At 35.4% G+C, this 17,537-nt stretch overlaps 1 protein-coding gene across 1 annotated transcript in view; it reads left to right on the top strand.

Annotated features, from left to right (window-relative positions):
* The window catches only part of LOC145984025 (uncharacterized), a 46,743-nt gene that overhangs the window by 21,497 nt on the left and 7,709 nt on the right, over positions 1 to 17,537 (top strand). Inside the window, exon 4 of the mRNA XM_083117342.1 lies at positions 16,096 to 16,280. Within this exon, the coding sequence (XP_082973468.1) occupies positions 16,096 to 16,280 (185 nt within the window). The remainder of the gene's footprint in view (positions 1 to 16,095; positions 16,281 to 17,537) is intronic.

Genomic DNA, 17,537 nt, shown 5'->3' on the forward strand with positions numbered 1-17,537 from the left:
GAAAGATTTTGCTTTTAGGTGTTATGCTGCTATATAAAGTGCGCCAATTGCATTTAAGGGTAGGAGGAACAGTTTGTGTTAAGCCAGATGCGAGGACCCTAAACTGCTCCTCCCTTACAGACCTTTTCCCATGGTGAGCTGAGGAAAGAGAGGTCGTAGGAGGAGAAAACTTAGCATTATCATTATGGGAGTATTATTTTACTTGTTCTCTATCAAATTTTGGATGGCACAGGAAAACCATGAATGTAAAGAGGACAGGTAAAAGATTTGATTGACAGGCAGAAAAGTCTAAACTTCCTATTTGATTAGCTGTAACTGGAAGTTGCTTTTTTTCCTCCATAAGGAATACCTAGGATTCTGACAATTCTTATTCATCAGAATGAATAGTGAATCAGAATCAAGGAGAATATTTTCTATTCACCGTTGCAATCTTAAGTTTACCATCAATCATTAAACCTCTTCATTTTCCTTACCCAGTATCCAAATTTTCCATCATATAATAACAATTTCCTCATACATGTCTTTATTGGAACCATGGTGATCATATATATGATACTGAAATATCTGAAATCCAGGAATGTAAAAAATTGTGGTTCCACTGCAACACCTTCCATTATGAGATATTTATTGAATGTTTCCATCTGTTTAGTGATTGATGTCACAATTTTGAGCCACCATAATTTTTGGCAGACATCATAATACTGGGTTCATGGTCAACAGCTCTAGCCTGATGAGCATATAGTATTTTACTCTTCAACTTACCTCACCTCTTTAGCTGTATGTCAAAGTGGCTTTATTCATTTGTAATTTGTCCACATGATAAATCCTGAATTATGAAATTAATCTCTGGCATTTTTTCAGTACAGTTTGAGAATATTTCACTCTTTGGAGATGTATGTTAAACACATGATCATAAATTTGGGAATTTTGTACCGAAGATTTCATTTACAAATTAATTATTTTTGAAATGAGAATGTCTCACTGTCACATTATTTGCTAAGATATCCTCTGTCCTCCCAAGAGTGGTCTTTCTTTGCTATGCTTCCCTGCAAATTTGTTCCATCTGGCATCCATAAGGCTAGTGCTAGAAGTGATTTTCCAAAATTATTTCCGTAAGGTGACAATACTGCTCTTCTTATACATTGTTGTTGTTATTTTTCCCAAGTAGTATCAGATCCATGCAACTTTGGATGGTGATAGGAATGTACTCATGCTACATACTACATTTTTTGTTCAATTTGTTCTATTGTGGTGGTCACTGGGTGTGCTGAATACCAATTTCTTTGTTAAATTTTGATTTCCTTCCTTTAATATTCATTATTGGGAGGTACAATATATAAATTTCACCTCCACTAAAAGCAGTGTCTCTAGAAAGAAAAAGAAATGATTTCATCTCTCCACAGATAACTGAAGCCTGTGTAACAAATTTTATTTAGCATTAAACACAGTTTCCAAAAAGGGCCTGCCCGATGGCATAGTGGTAGTGTTGTCACCCTGTAATCAAGATGTCCCAGGTTCAATACCCAGTGGAGGCACATAGTGGTTCGTATCCCACTTTAAACTGTAGGTCCAGTCCCGATTAGCCTTTCTGTGCATAAAGTGGACTTAAAACACAAACTCAAATCAAACACTTTCCAAATTTTTTTGTGTAAATCTGTTTCACATTAGCTTATGAATGCATAAAATGCACATTTCCACCAAAAAAGTCAAGTAGAATTTTTTGTGTATTCTAAGTTTTTGAAGATTTGGTACCAGTTTTAGAGAAAAAGAAAAGTTGCTGAGTTGTAATCCAGTTCGCCTTGTTTTCATTGAGCTTTATGCTGGATTGGCACCTTAAATATAACTGATGTTGAATGTGATATGAGACAATTAATGAGACAGAGCTTATGTATAGGCTGCAATGTTAAGAATGATCAGGATGTGTGTGTAGCAAACTACATTCCAAGTTCTTCATGAAGTCTTTCCAAATTTTATACTTACTGTGCAAATATATAGAGAGTAATTGTTTTCATGTGATACACTGCGAAGTGAAATTGATTCCATGTAAGGAACTCAGAATTCTGCTACAGATATACTCCAGATGTTGAAATAAAGAAAGAGAACTGTGTAAACATAGTAAAATTGATATTATTATTTGTTAACGTGTTATTGAATACTAGTTTCCAATTTCTGAGACATATTTTGAATATTTCAGGTAAATAAAGAAAAGGTTTTACAATTTTTTATCTTACCATAGCAACATGCAAATAAAATTGGATTTATTTTTGTCATTTTACAGTTGGCTACTCACAATTCTTACCTCTTGAGGTAAAAGTTGAGAGTTTCAGTGCAACTAAAATTTATGTAATATACAACTTTTTATGAGGTGTGTCCAGAAAATGACTATACAAAAGCCAATTTCATGACACACACAATTCTTTTTGTACATATGACTTGTATAACTTTCATGTACAACTTTACATGTACGCAACATGTTGACACTAAATTGTGTACGTATTCAGTTTCTTTAATACATATATTTATTTTACATAGATTTCTTAGCGAAAAGAAAACCTTGACTTTCAATGCTTGACTGTTGAATACAATAGCAACAGTGGTCTCACTATCTAGCATTTGTGCGTTCAATGTACATTTGACACTGTAATAGTTAATGTTTTCAACATGGGTTTTGAATAGGGGCTGCTGCTTCGTACCTCCCTGGCACTGCCCCTGAAAACAATACTCATATTACTACTGATAATATGAGAGATTAAAAAAGTCCTTTGTTACCCTTATAATACACTCATGTTCATAAGTTAGAAATAATTCGTTTTGAAGGTATTTATCATGGGGAAAATGGGGAACCACCCATATATGGATTGCAGGTTGAATTGCAAATGATATCAGACTGAAAACAGTGTGAGAAAAGGTACAGAGTGAGCAACAGGGACGAAAATGCAAAGGTTTGTGAAAATCAGGAAATGTACCCATGTGTTAGTCCAGGAAACAGGGTGCGGCACAGGACATACAGTAGTTTGTGTGACCTCCCCGCACTGCGAGACATGCACCACAGTGCAAGTGCATGCTGAGGATGAGGTTATCAAGAAGTGGCTGGGTATGGCTTGCCATTCTTGGACCAGTGCCTACCTGAGCTCGGGAATGGACCTTGGAGCCATTTGATGACGTGCAAATCGCCTGCCAAGCACGATTGATTGCTCTATTGGGTTCAAGTCTGGTGAGCAACTAGGCTAATTGAATTGTCTGATGTCTCTAGTCTCAAGGTACACATCCACTATGCCAGCTCAAAGGCGACAAGCATTATCATCCATCAGAATGAATTTAGGTCCCACTGCACCCTGAAACAGACACACATACTGGTCCAGGATGTCATCCCAGTACACCGCACCTGTGATGATACTCCGTGGGAAGACATGCAGGTTCATGCAATACCCCAGAATGATCCCACCTCACACCATGATTCCACCACCCCTGTAATGGTCCAGTTCATTAATGTTAGCTGGACAGAACCGAACCGTGTTCTGGGATCTTTCCGGATGAAGACACGTCGTGAATCACTGGTAAGACAGAACTTGGATTAATCTGTGGACAAGACATGACTCCATTGCTCCTGGGTCCACGTGTGATGTCCCCTGGACCAATTCAAATGGTCTAGGCTATTATTTGCACTGGGTTCGATGAAACACGCCTTACTGGTCTTCTGGCATACAGGTGTCCCTCAGCTAACAGTCTGTACACTGTAAACCTTGAAATGGTGGTCCCTGTAGCAGCTGCAAGATCTGTACCGAGATCCGAGGTGGTGGTGTGTCAATTGTGCCTGCCTGTTAGGTATAAGAAATGGTCCCCCTGGATGGTGGTACTCCTTGGATGGCCTCCGCCAAACCTCCGAGTGACGTTTTCATCCTGTTGGAATCATCGCCAGACCCTTGATATGACACAATGGTGACATCCAGTTCACGTGACACTTCCATCTGCATCTGACCTCTCTCCAGTCGTCCGACGATTCTTCCACACATGAAATCATACATGTGGTGTCAATGCACCATTCTCCTACATGTGCACTGACAATCTGGCCAACAACACTGCTGTGTCTGTGATGTATCGAACACAACTACTGGCATGTTGAAACAGCCCTCTGCAAATACCCGACTGCAACGGGTGTATACTGTGCCACCAAGCGGTAACTTCTGGAATCACATGTGGCACGCAGTCAAGGACTCGTACTCGGAAACACTTACCACTGTTTCTCAACATGTTTTCTATATAATTTCACATTATTCTGAAGTTTTACACATGAGTGTATTATGGGATAAATTTATAAAAAATGGCTATAACTCTTAAACCACTGCATTGTTAAAAAAAACAAAAAAAAAAACATGTAATAACGCATTAGAAGCAACACTTTAAGCAATGTCTGACAATTAAGGGTCCAGGAGGGATGTTGGGGCTAAGGTTCAATTTCCAAAAAAAAATTTCAGACCATGTGGCAGAATTAATCTGCCATTTTTTGAAAACTATGTATGATTTTTAAGTTCTATCTTTTTTGTTCATTAGTATACCTCTAAAGGTATTACATTTCAAACGTCCCAGGTTTAATAACTGTTAGAGGCACATACGGATTCCACTTTAAACTGTCAGCCCAGTCTCGATTAGCCTGTGTGTGCATAAAGTGGACTTAACACAAAGACTCTCCAAACTCTTCCTGAATCCAAGGAGAAAGCATATAGATCAAGATCAAAGCCTGTGCAGATGTGTGTGTAGCCCACTTGTGATGATATAGCTTTACTTTCCGGATACACCTCATGTGTCCTTAGAGTGAAGAGAAAAATGTTAACCATTACAACCATAAATTTTCCATTTTTCCTGTAATTTAAAATATCTGTCCTTAACCTCTTTCCTTTCCTTTTTCCTCAAATGAAACAGAAAAGAACAGGGGCTGTTGGAAGATGAGGTTATTGATGATGATGTACTTGCAGAATCTGATACTTTGAGTGACATCTTAAATTGCGAATGTGTTGATCTGTGGTGCGAGTTTGAAAATTCTGAGCATGATGAATCTGAAACTACCTCGAGAAGATTCTGGCAAACGCCCTCGAGTAGATTCTGGCAAATGGCCTGGAGTAGATTCTGGCAAACTACCTCGAGTAGATTTTGGCACACAGCGTCAAGCAGATTCTGGGAGATTGCTTGGTGCAATCAATGTTTATATTGATTCATGTCTTCTGTCAGAGCCACATTCGTCAGGTATCAGGTAAGCAATTTGAATTTACAAGTATTTAGTTAATTGATTCATTGAGAGGAAAGGCATATTTGGTGTATTACCCTTTTTCAGGTATCACATTATGCTCTACAGTTCAACTTCACTTCTTGTTTGTTCTTATTTTCACTCGGATTCTGTTACTATATTTAATTTGTTAATGTGATATATGTAAATATAGTGTTGCAAAACAACTTCAGTAACGCTTGGGTGCTGGTAGATGTCATAAAAGCTAGTAACTTTTCCTCATAAACTTTACCTCGTAAGTGCTTACTTTCTGCGCTACAAGCTCTTAAAATCTATCCTGTATGTGTGCAATGCAACTCAGCAATCCATCGATCTGACATAACTTCCAGGGACACATGGCAGAGGGTTGCTACTAGCGTCCCTTGTTAAGAAAAACAACTTGAAAACTCCCAGTCTTACCTGAGCAAAATACAAAAGAAGAATGGTATTTGTGATGTAGTAAAAAGTATTTACAAACAGACCAAGACAAAGAATTTCCAATAAATGTGGACTGAAATTCCAGTGTGTTCATTCTAAAATGCCTCCATCGTGTTTCAGGTGTCATACAATGTCAATAACTGCATGACTGATTGATTGATTTGGTTTATTTTACTTTGCTTTTCTGTCACTTTTGGCTTATCGTAAAGATGAGGATGAGTGATGATATGATTTTATCATATGATGAACACTCCCAACGAACACCCATGCCAGGATTCCAGACCAGGACGAATAATCTCAAGAGAGATGTGCGACAGGTGTTCATTCAATCGACGAATGAATAAATGCAAACCTAATATGTTCGCCACCTCATTTCGAACATGCAAACTCCTAATTTCAAGCATGCAAATTAATGTTATAACAATTTATTTATTTTGGAATTATACTTTGATATGTCAGCACAATTTCTAATAGTCTGTCACAATATGGCTGCAACACGTTACTGAAAATAATGTTAAGGATTCTTGCAATAATTAATTCAGAATAAAGGGATCAACTCCTTATTAAAAACTAAAACCAAATTGTCCATACTTATGCCAAAGGCTGAACTGCATAAGGTGCTTGGAATGAGCAATGACAAAATACAAGACAACACAAAACCCTGCAAAGGAATATTCTTGAGCCACCTCAGTGACAGATTACTGTGAGTGATAGACACATGAACTCAACACCAAAGGTTCCGGATTCGAGTTCCTGCCTGGACAAAGTTGCCCCTGGACCATTTGTTATCGTCATATGATTTCCCTGAAAAGGCAGAAAGGTTGAGTAAAATTACAAAAATAGAAGTACACAAGGATTATTCTGGAAACTGATCCACTTGCCTTCTGCAACAGAGTGAAAAGGTAAAATTCGGGTGCCTTCCAAAAATGTTACCCTTACACTCCAATGTATCATGAAACATATGGACAATGTATGATTTGTTCTCAATGGTCTTTGTTTCCTTACCAATCTTTCTTGTTTGATGACAAAAATCGAGCTACACAAACACAAAATAAGGAAACTAATTCCCATGTAAATACAGTATGAATTACGAGTATCTGTATGAACCAAAGTCATTCGATATTGTGAGGTGTTGAATAAATTCGCACAGGCACTGAACTCATTTTGATGAAAATGAAATTGTTGATTTAAGTTCTTTAATAGAGCATTTGATATGACCCAGTTTTTTCTAGATAGTTGAAGAGGGAGAGCAAAGAGAGAGTTGTCAAACACAGTTTTTAATTCACAACTTCTTAGTATTGCAAATAATCTGTGCAAATTTCTTCAATCCCACTTTTGTAACACCAAATAAATTTCCTCACATGCATGTCAGTTGACACTGAACTTGTCAATGATGTTTGTAGGCAGTACGTGTTTAATGAATCTTTGTTGCCACCGTTTTCTTGAATACCTATCCTATTGTGTGTTGATTATTTTGTTAGCTTGGCCTCATAACACTTTTCTCTGTTTCTTATGCGGCTCTGTAGACACCAACCCTGAGGTTTCTTCATATTGTACCATATGATTTACTCGTGTTTTGCTGAATGTCCACAGAATAGATATTTTGTTGTGAATGAGATATTTTGTTGTGAATGAGATATTTTGTTCAACAGAATGATACTAATTTAGTTTTCTTCAAGTGCTATTATCTTATTCAGCTCAGCACTTGACATAAGCATGGATTATTTGGTTATAGTTCTTCATAAGAACTTGATCCTTGAATTAGTTTTATTCTAAATTACTTTGTTAAGCCACATTTTTCATTTTATTGCAAGAGCTCTTTACATTATTTTCTTTTCAGTAAGGGACTTTCCATTGTGTTGTGATGACTCAATTAGAATTTGCGCTAGAATATCTAGGTGTAATTTCCAAATAAATAAATAGTTATAACATTACAGTCGGCCTTTTCAAAACGTGGCAGTCAACACATTATGTTTCCTTTTGTTCTTTCATCATGGAAGCATTTTGGAATGAACACACTGGAATTTCAGTTCGCATTTATTGGAAATTCTTTGTCTTGGTCTTTTTGTAAATACAGTAAATACATCTTACAACATCGCAAGTTCCATTATTCTTTTGTATTTTTCTCAGGTAAGACTCCCAAGTTTTTTTTTCTCTTTTCTTCCAAGTAATCACTTTCGAGGTAAAGTTTATGAGGAAAAGTTATTTTTTTTATGATATCTACCATCACCCAAGCGTTGTTGAAGTTGTTTGGAAACACCCTGTATAATGTCTAATTTGATTTGTGAAAGTGAGCCAAGTGGACAGGTTTCTGATTTTAGTTACGTTTTTAAACATCATATTTATACAAGGTGCATTTCAAAATAAAGGGCTGTTTATTTGTAAAAACTGACTGGCAACAGTGATCGGATCGGGCCTTTGCAGTAACATCAACTGATCCATTGGCAACACAGCAATCATATTTTTGCTAGTCAGCAATGGTTATCCTTTCAATTAGTGTGCGTTAAATTTGCTGCGGGATTACACTTTCCCGCCAGTTGAGAAGTATGGTCTGTGATTGGATTTCTTAATGCCAAAAGTCATAATGCTGCTGAAATTCACTGAGACATGTTTGGTGTGCATGGTCCGAATGTAACGAGTGAAGGAGAAGAATGGCAATGGTGTCATGCATTCACACCTACAAAGTTGTAGCAAGATCCGTTTGAGCGAAAAGACATGGCAAATGTTGTCTGAGACCAACAAAGTGTTCTTTAGGTGAATTTCATGATACCAGGGAAAATAATCACATCTCAGGTGTTCAGACCAGTTGTCATTTGTATTGTCTTGTTGCCATGCCAGTCTGTGCATGCACATTGTGTGTGTGAGCTGAGTCAAGAATGAATATGCAAAGTCTTGTGTGTGTTGTGATTACATGTGTATTTGTGGAGAACTTTTGATGTATTCAACATTCATTGTGTCATGTAAAGTCCAAGTTATTTACCATACTAGTTTCATTTGAGCCAGAGAATAATTGAAATACATGAAACCATGAACCTAGCAAGGTAGTTCACACATAGTACTCTGCCATGCTGCAACTGTTAACAGCAGGTATACTGTTGAAACATTATCAAACTAAGACATGCCATACAAAACCAACAAAGTTAAATGTTTCACTCAAAAACTGTTCTTATACCCATGACAACACTAGACAACATACTGCTGCCCTCACTCTCCAGACTATTCAGATGTTGGAATGGAAACTTTTTGATCACTCCCCATATAGTCCAGTCCATGCACCTAGTGACTACCACCTCTTCCTGCACTTCGAAAAGTGACTTGCCTCTCAACGATTTGAAGAAACTTAGGTGCTGAAAATGGAAATGTTGTATTGGCTGAATCCTTGGTGACAAACTTCTATGCAGAGGGAATAAAAAAGTTTGTTCCACGGTACCAAAAGTGCTTGGAAATTAATGGTGACTGTGTTGAAAAATGAAGTGGATATGTACGTGTTTGTAACCAATAATCTAGCATTGTTACACTTATTTTCTAGTTTCATTTAATCAGTTGGACCTTATTTTTTAAATGCGCTTTGTATTTCACTTTCCATTGAAAAAGTAAATGTAAAAATCTTAATATTATTTTCTCATGGCATTTGGCTCTTTCTTGCTATTCAACATAAGTTTATATTTTAATATAGTTCAATTTAGATAGATAAAACACTTATTTTATTCAGTAGTGTTTACAAAAAAATAATTTATTTTCATTATAAGTAAAGACAATGCAATTCTCAAATTTATAACCTCTAAACTACTTGACTAAAAATTGAGGACATGAACCACCCACACAACCATAAGTGTATCATCTTTCGTGTACTTTATAGTAGCAATCCTTATTCCTATTCTTTCCTTTTTTACCTCAAATTCCACAGTGGGATGTGCACAAATGTGTGTCTAGGTGAAGATAATATTCATGAGGAATTGCCCAGTGATTCTGAAAGAGCACAAGGTAATCTTGACTATGAGTGCTTCAAACATCGCTCTCAGACAGTAACAAGGTAAGTAAGAAAGTACATTTGGAAATTTTGAAGAATCCTGTAAAACGTTCTAATTTAAAATATTTGTGATCGTGTCTGCATATTGCATAGGAAATGGTTAGAACTCTTGCCTTTAACATCAAGATTGTGCATAATTCATCTTTAAATTGTTTTTATTTAAAATTTATTAAACATAGCATGACCATTTTAAATTTCTATGTTTTATCACTTGCAAATTAAATTAAACTGAACACCATATTTTCAATTCCCTCTTGGAATGTAACTGTTGTGCTGTCATATACTGCTGCTGCTAGTGGCAGCATTTTGTATGTTGAGGCTCATATAAATATTTGCTGTCTATATTTTAATACATGCAAATGTACTAAATATTACATAACATACTTTAATTCTTCAACTGTGTCCATACATATTTTTACTAGCTGTTGTAGGCTTACGTAACATCCAGGAAATTGGAAATTGTTGAGTTTACAACCATTCTGTATCCCAGTTGATATAATTGATGTCTGAAAGGACATGAGTAATTTATTTTGAACCAATTGTTTTTGATAATGTGATATAATGTGGATATGTGAGGTAGATGAAAATGTTCTTAGAATGTAGTTGAAATAAGTGGAAAGGAGCAACACCACCTCAGGAGTGATGTAAGTTGTGATGCCAGGTCCATGAGGTTTGGTTGAATACAAGCGCACAACAGTTATCATCGCATGTTTCCACCTTGCGTGCTTGGGATGTTAAATCTGAGAATATGACATGTTGCTGCAGCTTCTCAGGAATGGAAATTAAAGAACAGCACAATTGAGACACACGAAAGACCCAACATTTGATGGGTTTCTTATTCTCATTGCCAAGGGAGATTGAGGAGAAATAAAACCAAGATAGGAGTTTAATAGAGACAGTCACTGAATCTGCCTTCAAGTCAATGGAAGATGTTATTAAAAAAAAAGGCTACATCAATAATCTGGTGGACATTTACTTTTAATGAGCATTGTTGGAATGTTGTTGCCTTCTATGATGTTGTTTTAAATTTTGTGTGGGTCCATAGTATGACCATCTCACCTGTATTAATCCTTGCAAGATAAACTTTTTGTGATTCTGTTTGCATATTGTATGGGATATGATTAAGGCTCGTAACTCAGATATAAAGATTCACTGTAATACATCTGCAAATCTTTTTTTTTTTTTTTTTTTTTTTTTGTGGGGGATGGATGGATTTGACATCCTTTACATGATCATAGGATTCTTTAACTTTTATCTCTACGAATCTTATGTTAAAATTGAGAAAACAATGTTTTCAATTCCCTACTGGAATAACTATCATCTCCATTTATACTGGTGGAACATGTACATATTTGGTGTATGTAGTCTAATGCGTGCAAATGTGCTAAGTGTTAAGTAATATTTTGCCTAACACATTACAAAATAAACCAGTTTCTGTGAGGTTTGTTCCACTCTATGGATATATGTTTATTATCAGCTGGTGTAGGCTTCACATAACATATACAAAGTTCTATTTTAATTCTTAATCTGTGTGTGAAACCAGCATTGAGAAGCTTCAAACATTTTTTTAAAATTAAAAGTAAAGATATTGTAATACTTCAATTTATATTCCCTTAATTAATTGTGGCAAAAAATTGAGGACAAAATCCACCCACACAACTATAAGTGTATCATCTTTCTTGTACTTTATAGTAGCAATCCTTATTCCTATTCGTTCCTTTTTTACCTCAAATTCCACAGTGGGAGGCATAGAAATGTCTCACCAGGTGAAGATAATATTCATGGGCAATTGTCCAGTGATTTTGAAGGAGCACAAGGTAATCTTGAATCGGAGTGCTTCAAACGTCCCTCTCAGACAGTAACAAGGTAAGAAATTACAGCACAATTGAAACACACTATAAAGACTCAATATTTTATGTATTTCTTATTCTCTTTCTCATTATTGAGCATTATTATTAGCATTATTGAAATCCTAGTGGCTTCTATGATGTTGCTTTAAAGTTTGTGTGGGTCCAAGCAAAATTTTAAAATTTACCCCATTCCATGATTATTTTTAGTGAATCAATGTACATATATCCACTACTGAGTGTGCTATAATTTTTAATAATTCAGCATTGGCCATCTTTTAACATTCCAAAGACAGAAAGTTTTTGTGGATAAGCCCCCTCCATGAATGAACCTTTAGCTATTTACCCCCTCCTCAAAGGAAAGATAATGCTTGTGCATTATTTTGCTTTGGTTCATTTGATTTTGTGTGTGTGAGGGAGAAGGAGAGAGTGGAACTTTTTTATTCATTCAAGTTTATTAGAAATATATTTGCCACTTATCAAGTTTAAAGTAACAATAAAAAAATATTTTTTTCATTGTATTTTGCAGTAATATGTTTCTTGTAAATAAGTTACATAATTGTTTAATAGAATTCAGATGTAGAAAACTAAAATCGTGGTTAGAACAAATTCAAGGATCTTAGTTGAAGGTAAAAATGTAGTCATATTTGTTGCAATCCAAAAATAGAGAAACCACCAGCCAACCATAATTTTCCCATGTTTCCTGTACCTCATAGTACCAATCCCGAACCCTTTCCTTTCCTTGTATTCACTAGGACAACCATCTCACCTGTATCAGAGAACAACAAACCCATTCTTGAACTAACTGCAGACGGTTTTTCAAGTTTAGAAGATTATATTCAATCTCATAAATTTAGAAGAAACCTGTAGAATTCCTTGGGGGTATGTTTCATTTCCCAATGTCTATCTAGGTAACTTTGAGAATACTTAAATACCTTTTAATATAAGATATTTGTGATCCTGTCTTCATAGTTCATGGGATATGGTTACGGCGGTTTCCTTTTACACAGAGATTCAACATAATACGTAATTTGTATTAGTTTTTGGAATTTTTTCCACATACCATGATTGAGTTTTTACTCTAGGAATCTTACATTGAAATTGAGAAAAACATATTTCCAATTCCCTGCTGTAATGTAAGTAACTCTTATGCCCTTATATGCTGCTGGCTCATGCAAACATTTGGGGTGTGTACTCGATTGTGTGCTAATGTGCTAAATGTTTCTGTAATATTTTTTTCTAATATTACAAAATAAACCTGTAAATGTTACTGTAATATTTTTCAGTTCTTGCTGTGAGGTTTGTTCCACTCTGTGGATACATGTCTTTACCAGCTGGTGTAGGCTCCACATATCATATGTATGACATTTTATTGTAATTCTTATATCTTATAACCAGAGCTGAGAGACTACTTTATACTGCAGTGTTTTTAGTTTTCTGAATTAATTTGATGGGTTAGAAGAGTATGTACATTTCAGATCTGATTGATGCGAGGTGGCATTTTTAGATATTTTGAGATATTCAAGATGGCTTCCAGTGTAACCACCCCAAAGCTCAAAGCTTCCATTGTAGTCACCCCAAAACACAACATTAGAATTGACCACTAGTGGATGAGAGCCTGTCCTGCATGTTACACTCTTTGGTAGGAGCACTTGCCACTCACTTGTTTTTCAATTCAAACATGCCATGAATTACCAAAGCAAAAAATCATAACTGGAGAAGAGAACTCATTTTCAAGGAGCTATAGCTAAAAGAGGAAACCAGTAGCCGAGCTCAAATATTTTCTGCTAAAACTTGTGATATATATATATAATTTTGGCTCTAAATTTCAGCCATTTGCTTTAGAGATTGTAAAAACCTTACAGGATATAAAATGTAGCTTGAAATATACTGAAAACAATATTTGCTCCCAATACTTATTTCATTATTATTGCTTAGTTGATACATGTTTTGTATCCCACATAATTCCCAGAGAAGATTTGTTTGAAAAAAAATCTAACCTTTTCACCTACAAATATTCATCACCCATCACCACATGTCCTCTGAATTCAGATTTAAATATCCTCTACTATGCACTTTCTGCAAATCTCAGCATATACTTGATGGCAATAAGTCTACAATTTTAGACCATGAACCAATCACCCTTTTGGTGAAAACCTGGCAAGGGCTGTCCTATGGCTGACTGTTTCTGGTAGAGTTCTAGTTAGCTGTCAAGAATTTGTGATAACAGTGTCAAAGGAGTAGCTTTCTATAAAAAACGTGGATTCAAGATGGCCATACAATGATTCCATAGAACATTTGAAAAAAATAAATCACTTCTATCTGTAATAGAAGATAAGTTATCAACATTTCAATGCACTGGGTTAGATCAATTGGGTAGCAATCTTGAATCTGTCATTGTTTGTAGAAAAATACTTATTTGGCCCTGCTATCACATTTTTGACCAGCACCTAAAACTCTACCAGGAAAACATATCCAGGTGGTACTACAAAGTCACATTGTAGGGTTTGGCTCATGGGCTATATATATTTTCATGAAATTTTGCATTTAGAGAGAGAACTGCCCATACTTACACTACATGATATTTCATAATAATACATATGTGTGTGTGTGTGGTACACCCTTGGAACATTCAGGAAGATAAGGGAATTCCACATTTCTTGAACTATCATTTTGTCTTGCTTCTACCAATGTTGTAACCACAAGACATCTCTGTATCATTTGGTGCACATGGTAGAAGTACTATGTATAGATTTAAGCAAGCAATGCATGTTTAATCAAGATTCGAACCTAGGTCTCTGATGCACCATGCCATTGCTATAGCAACTGAGATACCAGACCACTCTTGGTTTCACCTGGTTTTTTACATCTGAAGACATGGAGACAATGTGATGTGCCATTTTGATGCACACCATCATGTTGAGATTGTCATTCTGCCTTCCCTAGATGGTGCCTCCTTCCCAATTGTGATGCTGAGCTAATAGCTGAATACCAGCCAACAAGTGTATAATGTCAGACACTGCAGAATGTTGCATAGGACAAGCTGGCAGGTGTGATATTCAACTTTTGTGGTGCCCTCCTGGACAGTACCTCTGTCAGACTTCTTATGTTCCTCAGGAAGAGTTCCCTTTTCCCCATGATTATGATTTGTCAGCTGTATTGAACACCAAAGGTGAATGATATTTTTTAAGCTTCTTGGGGAGGACGACTGACTATGCAAAGGGTATTTCATATCAAAGTGGAAGATAAAGTCTATGTGGGGTGTTTGTATTCTGTTTCCAATAGGGCTGAACCGATACATACCGAAATTGCAATAATTAAAATTTGTTCAAAATATTAATCAGTATTGGTGTGTAAATATTCTTCTCCAATTATATGCATCAACTTACCAAGAAATTTGCTTTAGAATATTCATGAATTGCATCAGAATATTAAAATATATATTATGTAATCACAAAATATAGTGTTTAATGCAAAATTGGTGCAAAAGAAAAAGAAAGTTTCAATTTTGCATAATTTCTAGGATAATTACACCCTGCAAAAGTGTTGCGTTGCATTATTGCAGACCCCATGAAAGACCACAATGTCGTGAAAGTATCAGCTGGTATTGGCTGATAGCGATACATCGGCATCAGCTCAGCCCTAGTTCCCAATTAATATAAGTTCATTATTGCATACTTATTTCATGCATCAAATATACTGTTTTATCTTGTTTGCAGCTTCTGGAGGACGACGACTATGCAATGAGTATTTCATATCAAAGTGGAAGAATATAATATAATGTCTATTTGGTGTGTTTGTATTCTATTCCCAATGAATATAAGTTCATTATTTCATACTTATTTCATGTATCAAATATACTATTTTATCTCTTTTGCAGCTTCTCGGGGAGGAGGATTATGCAAAGAGTATTTCATATCAAAGTGGAAATGTCTATTTGGTGTGTTTGTATTCTGTTCCCAATTAATATAAGTTCATTATTTCATACTTATTTCATGTATCAAATATACTATTTTATCTCTTTTGCAGCTTCTCGGGGAGGAGGACTATGCAAAGGTTATTTCATATCAAAGTGGAAGAATATAATATAATGTCTATTTGGTGTGTGTGTTTTCTGTTCCCAATTAATATAAGTTCATTATTTCATACTTAGTTCATATATCAGATACACTGTTTTATCTCTTGTAGCCATTGACCAATATGGCATATGTTCAAGTTGATAGGTGTGGTATTCAACTTTTGTGGTGCTCTCCTGAAAGGTAACTTTGTCATTTCTTATTGTTACTCTTCATGGAGAGTTTCCTTTCCTCCCATGATTATGATCTGTCAGCTGAATTGAAAACCAAACATGAATAATTTGAAATTTATACACCTTCTTGAGAGGAGGACTATGCAAAGGGTATTTATATCAAAGTGGAAATATATGTGTATTTGGTTTCTTCATATTGTATTTGTAATTAATGTAATTTCATTATTTCATACTTAGTTCATGTACAAATATTCTGTTTTATCTCTTCCAGCCGCCGGCCAATATATACACAGCGTATGTTCAACGGTGTTATGGATAATAGTGGCAGCGAACCCTCAGATTTGTCGAATGATGAAGGTATTAGCAACTCTTCCTCTAGCATGTCGCACGATCTTCCTGTTCCTCATGAATGTGCTCATAGTGAAAGGCAGCGCAATGTTGTGATCCCTGGTCATGGTAAGACACTGAATGCTTAGATGTAAATATATTACACTTTTGTATATGTGTGTTCTTGAATGTTAATAAATTGACACCTACAAAGATATTCTCACTCATAGCCATTCTATTAATTATTTTATGAAGCATATTTCTTTGGGATCTGTCATCTGCTCCATGATTTATTCAACTCCTCATTAACATTATTAACATAGTTGAAAAGATATGTAAATAAAATACAGCTATAAATACTTGTATTGCTGATCTGAAATTGTGACTTGTTATTTTTACAAGTGTTCACAAATGACACACCAGAATTCATGTTCCTAACCACAGAAATATATAGCTTATTTTCTTTTAACTCAAATTTGTATAGCTTTTTTTTTTTGTTTGTTTTTTAAATGCACTTTATGCTCAGAATTGGGAGTTTGCATAGGAGTAGTTTTAAATTACAGTTTTCTTGAATGCTTGCATGTTATTATAACATTTGAATTAAACCACATTTTCAAGCAAAAATTTACTGATTCACGACTTTTATGGTGTGGGTTAATATTGCTGTAGCATTTCTTCTCTTATGAATGTAGTTTAGGAATATAACAACAATGAATTGTATTTTCTGCTACTTGCATGTGTCACATTCCTGTTACTGTGGCTTAATTATAATTGTGTTAACATATTAAAAATAAGACACTGTTACAACACACCTTGTTTTGTCTTCCAAATTTTTCGGACTGACCTCCTTCTGCAGGATTGGAAAAAGAATATGTTGAGCTAAGGTGAAAACATGGTTAAAAGAGTTAAAAAAGATTAAAAGTATAAAAATGTGTTACAGTGTTCCCATGAAGCCAACATCATTCCAAAGTAGATGCAAGGACCAGCTGACTGCTTCAGCAGCATGAACAGCACAACATGTTTTTGTACTTTTCATTCTTTTTAGCTATTTTAATTGTGCTTTAACTTTTCCACGAAACATTGTTTTCCCATGATTGTTGGTCCGAAAATGTGGAACAGAAAGCAAAATACACTGCTGTTAGCAAAATACACTGCTGTTTTAAAAAAGCACATACTTCAACCATCCAACCTTATCAAATGTCCCACTTTATGTGAACAGGAGTGTACAGTCATGAGAAAAATTATTTTCCCCACAGAGCCTTAATACCAATAATCTTAAGGGGGAAGTATTTATGTCCATAACTGTACATAGTGTGTGTGAATTTATCTTGTTGACAATATGTGGCATTAAATACTATCTTTTAAAATTGTGTTAAGGTGTTCCTA

This window comes from Lepisma saccharinum, chromosome 2, assembly GCF_977018435.1.
Source record: "Lepisma saccharinum chromosome 2, izLepSacc3.1, whole genome shotgun sequence".
Lineage (NCBI taxonomy): Eukaryota > Metazoa > Arthropoda > Insecta > Zygentoma > Lepismatidae > Lepisma > Lepisma saccharinum.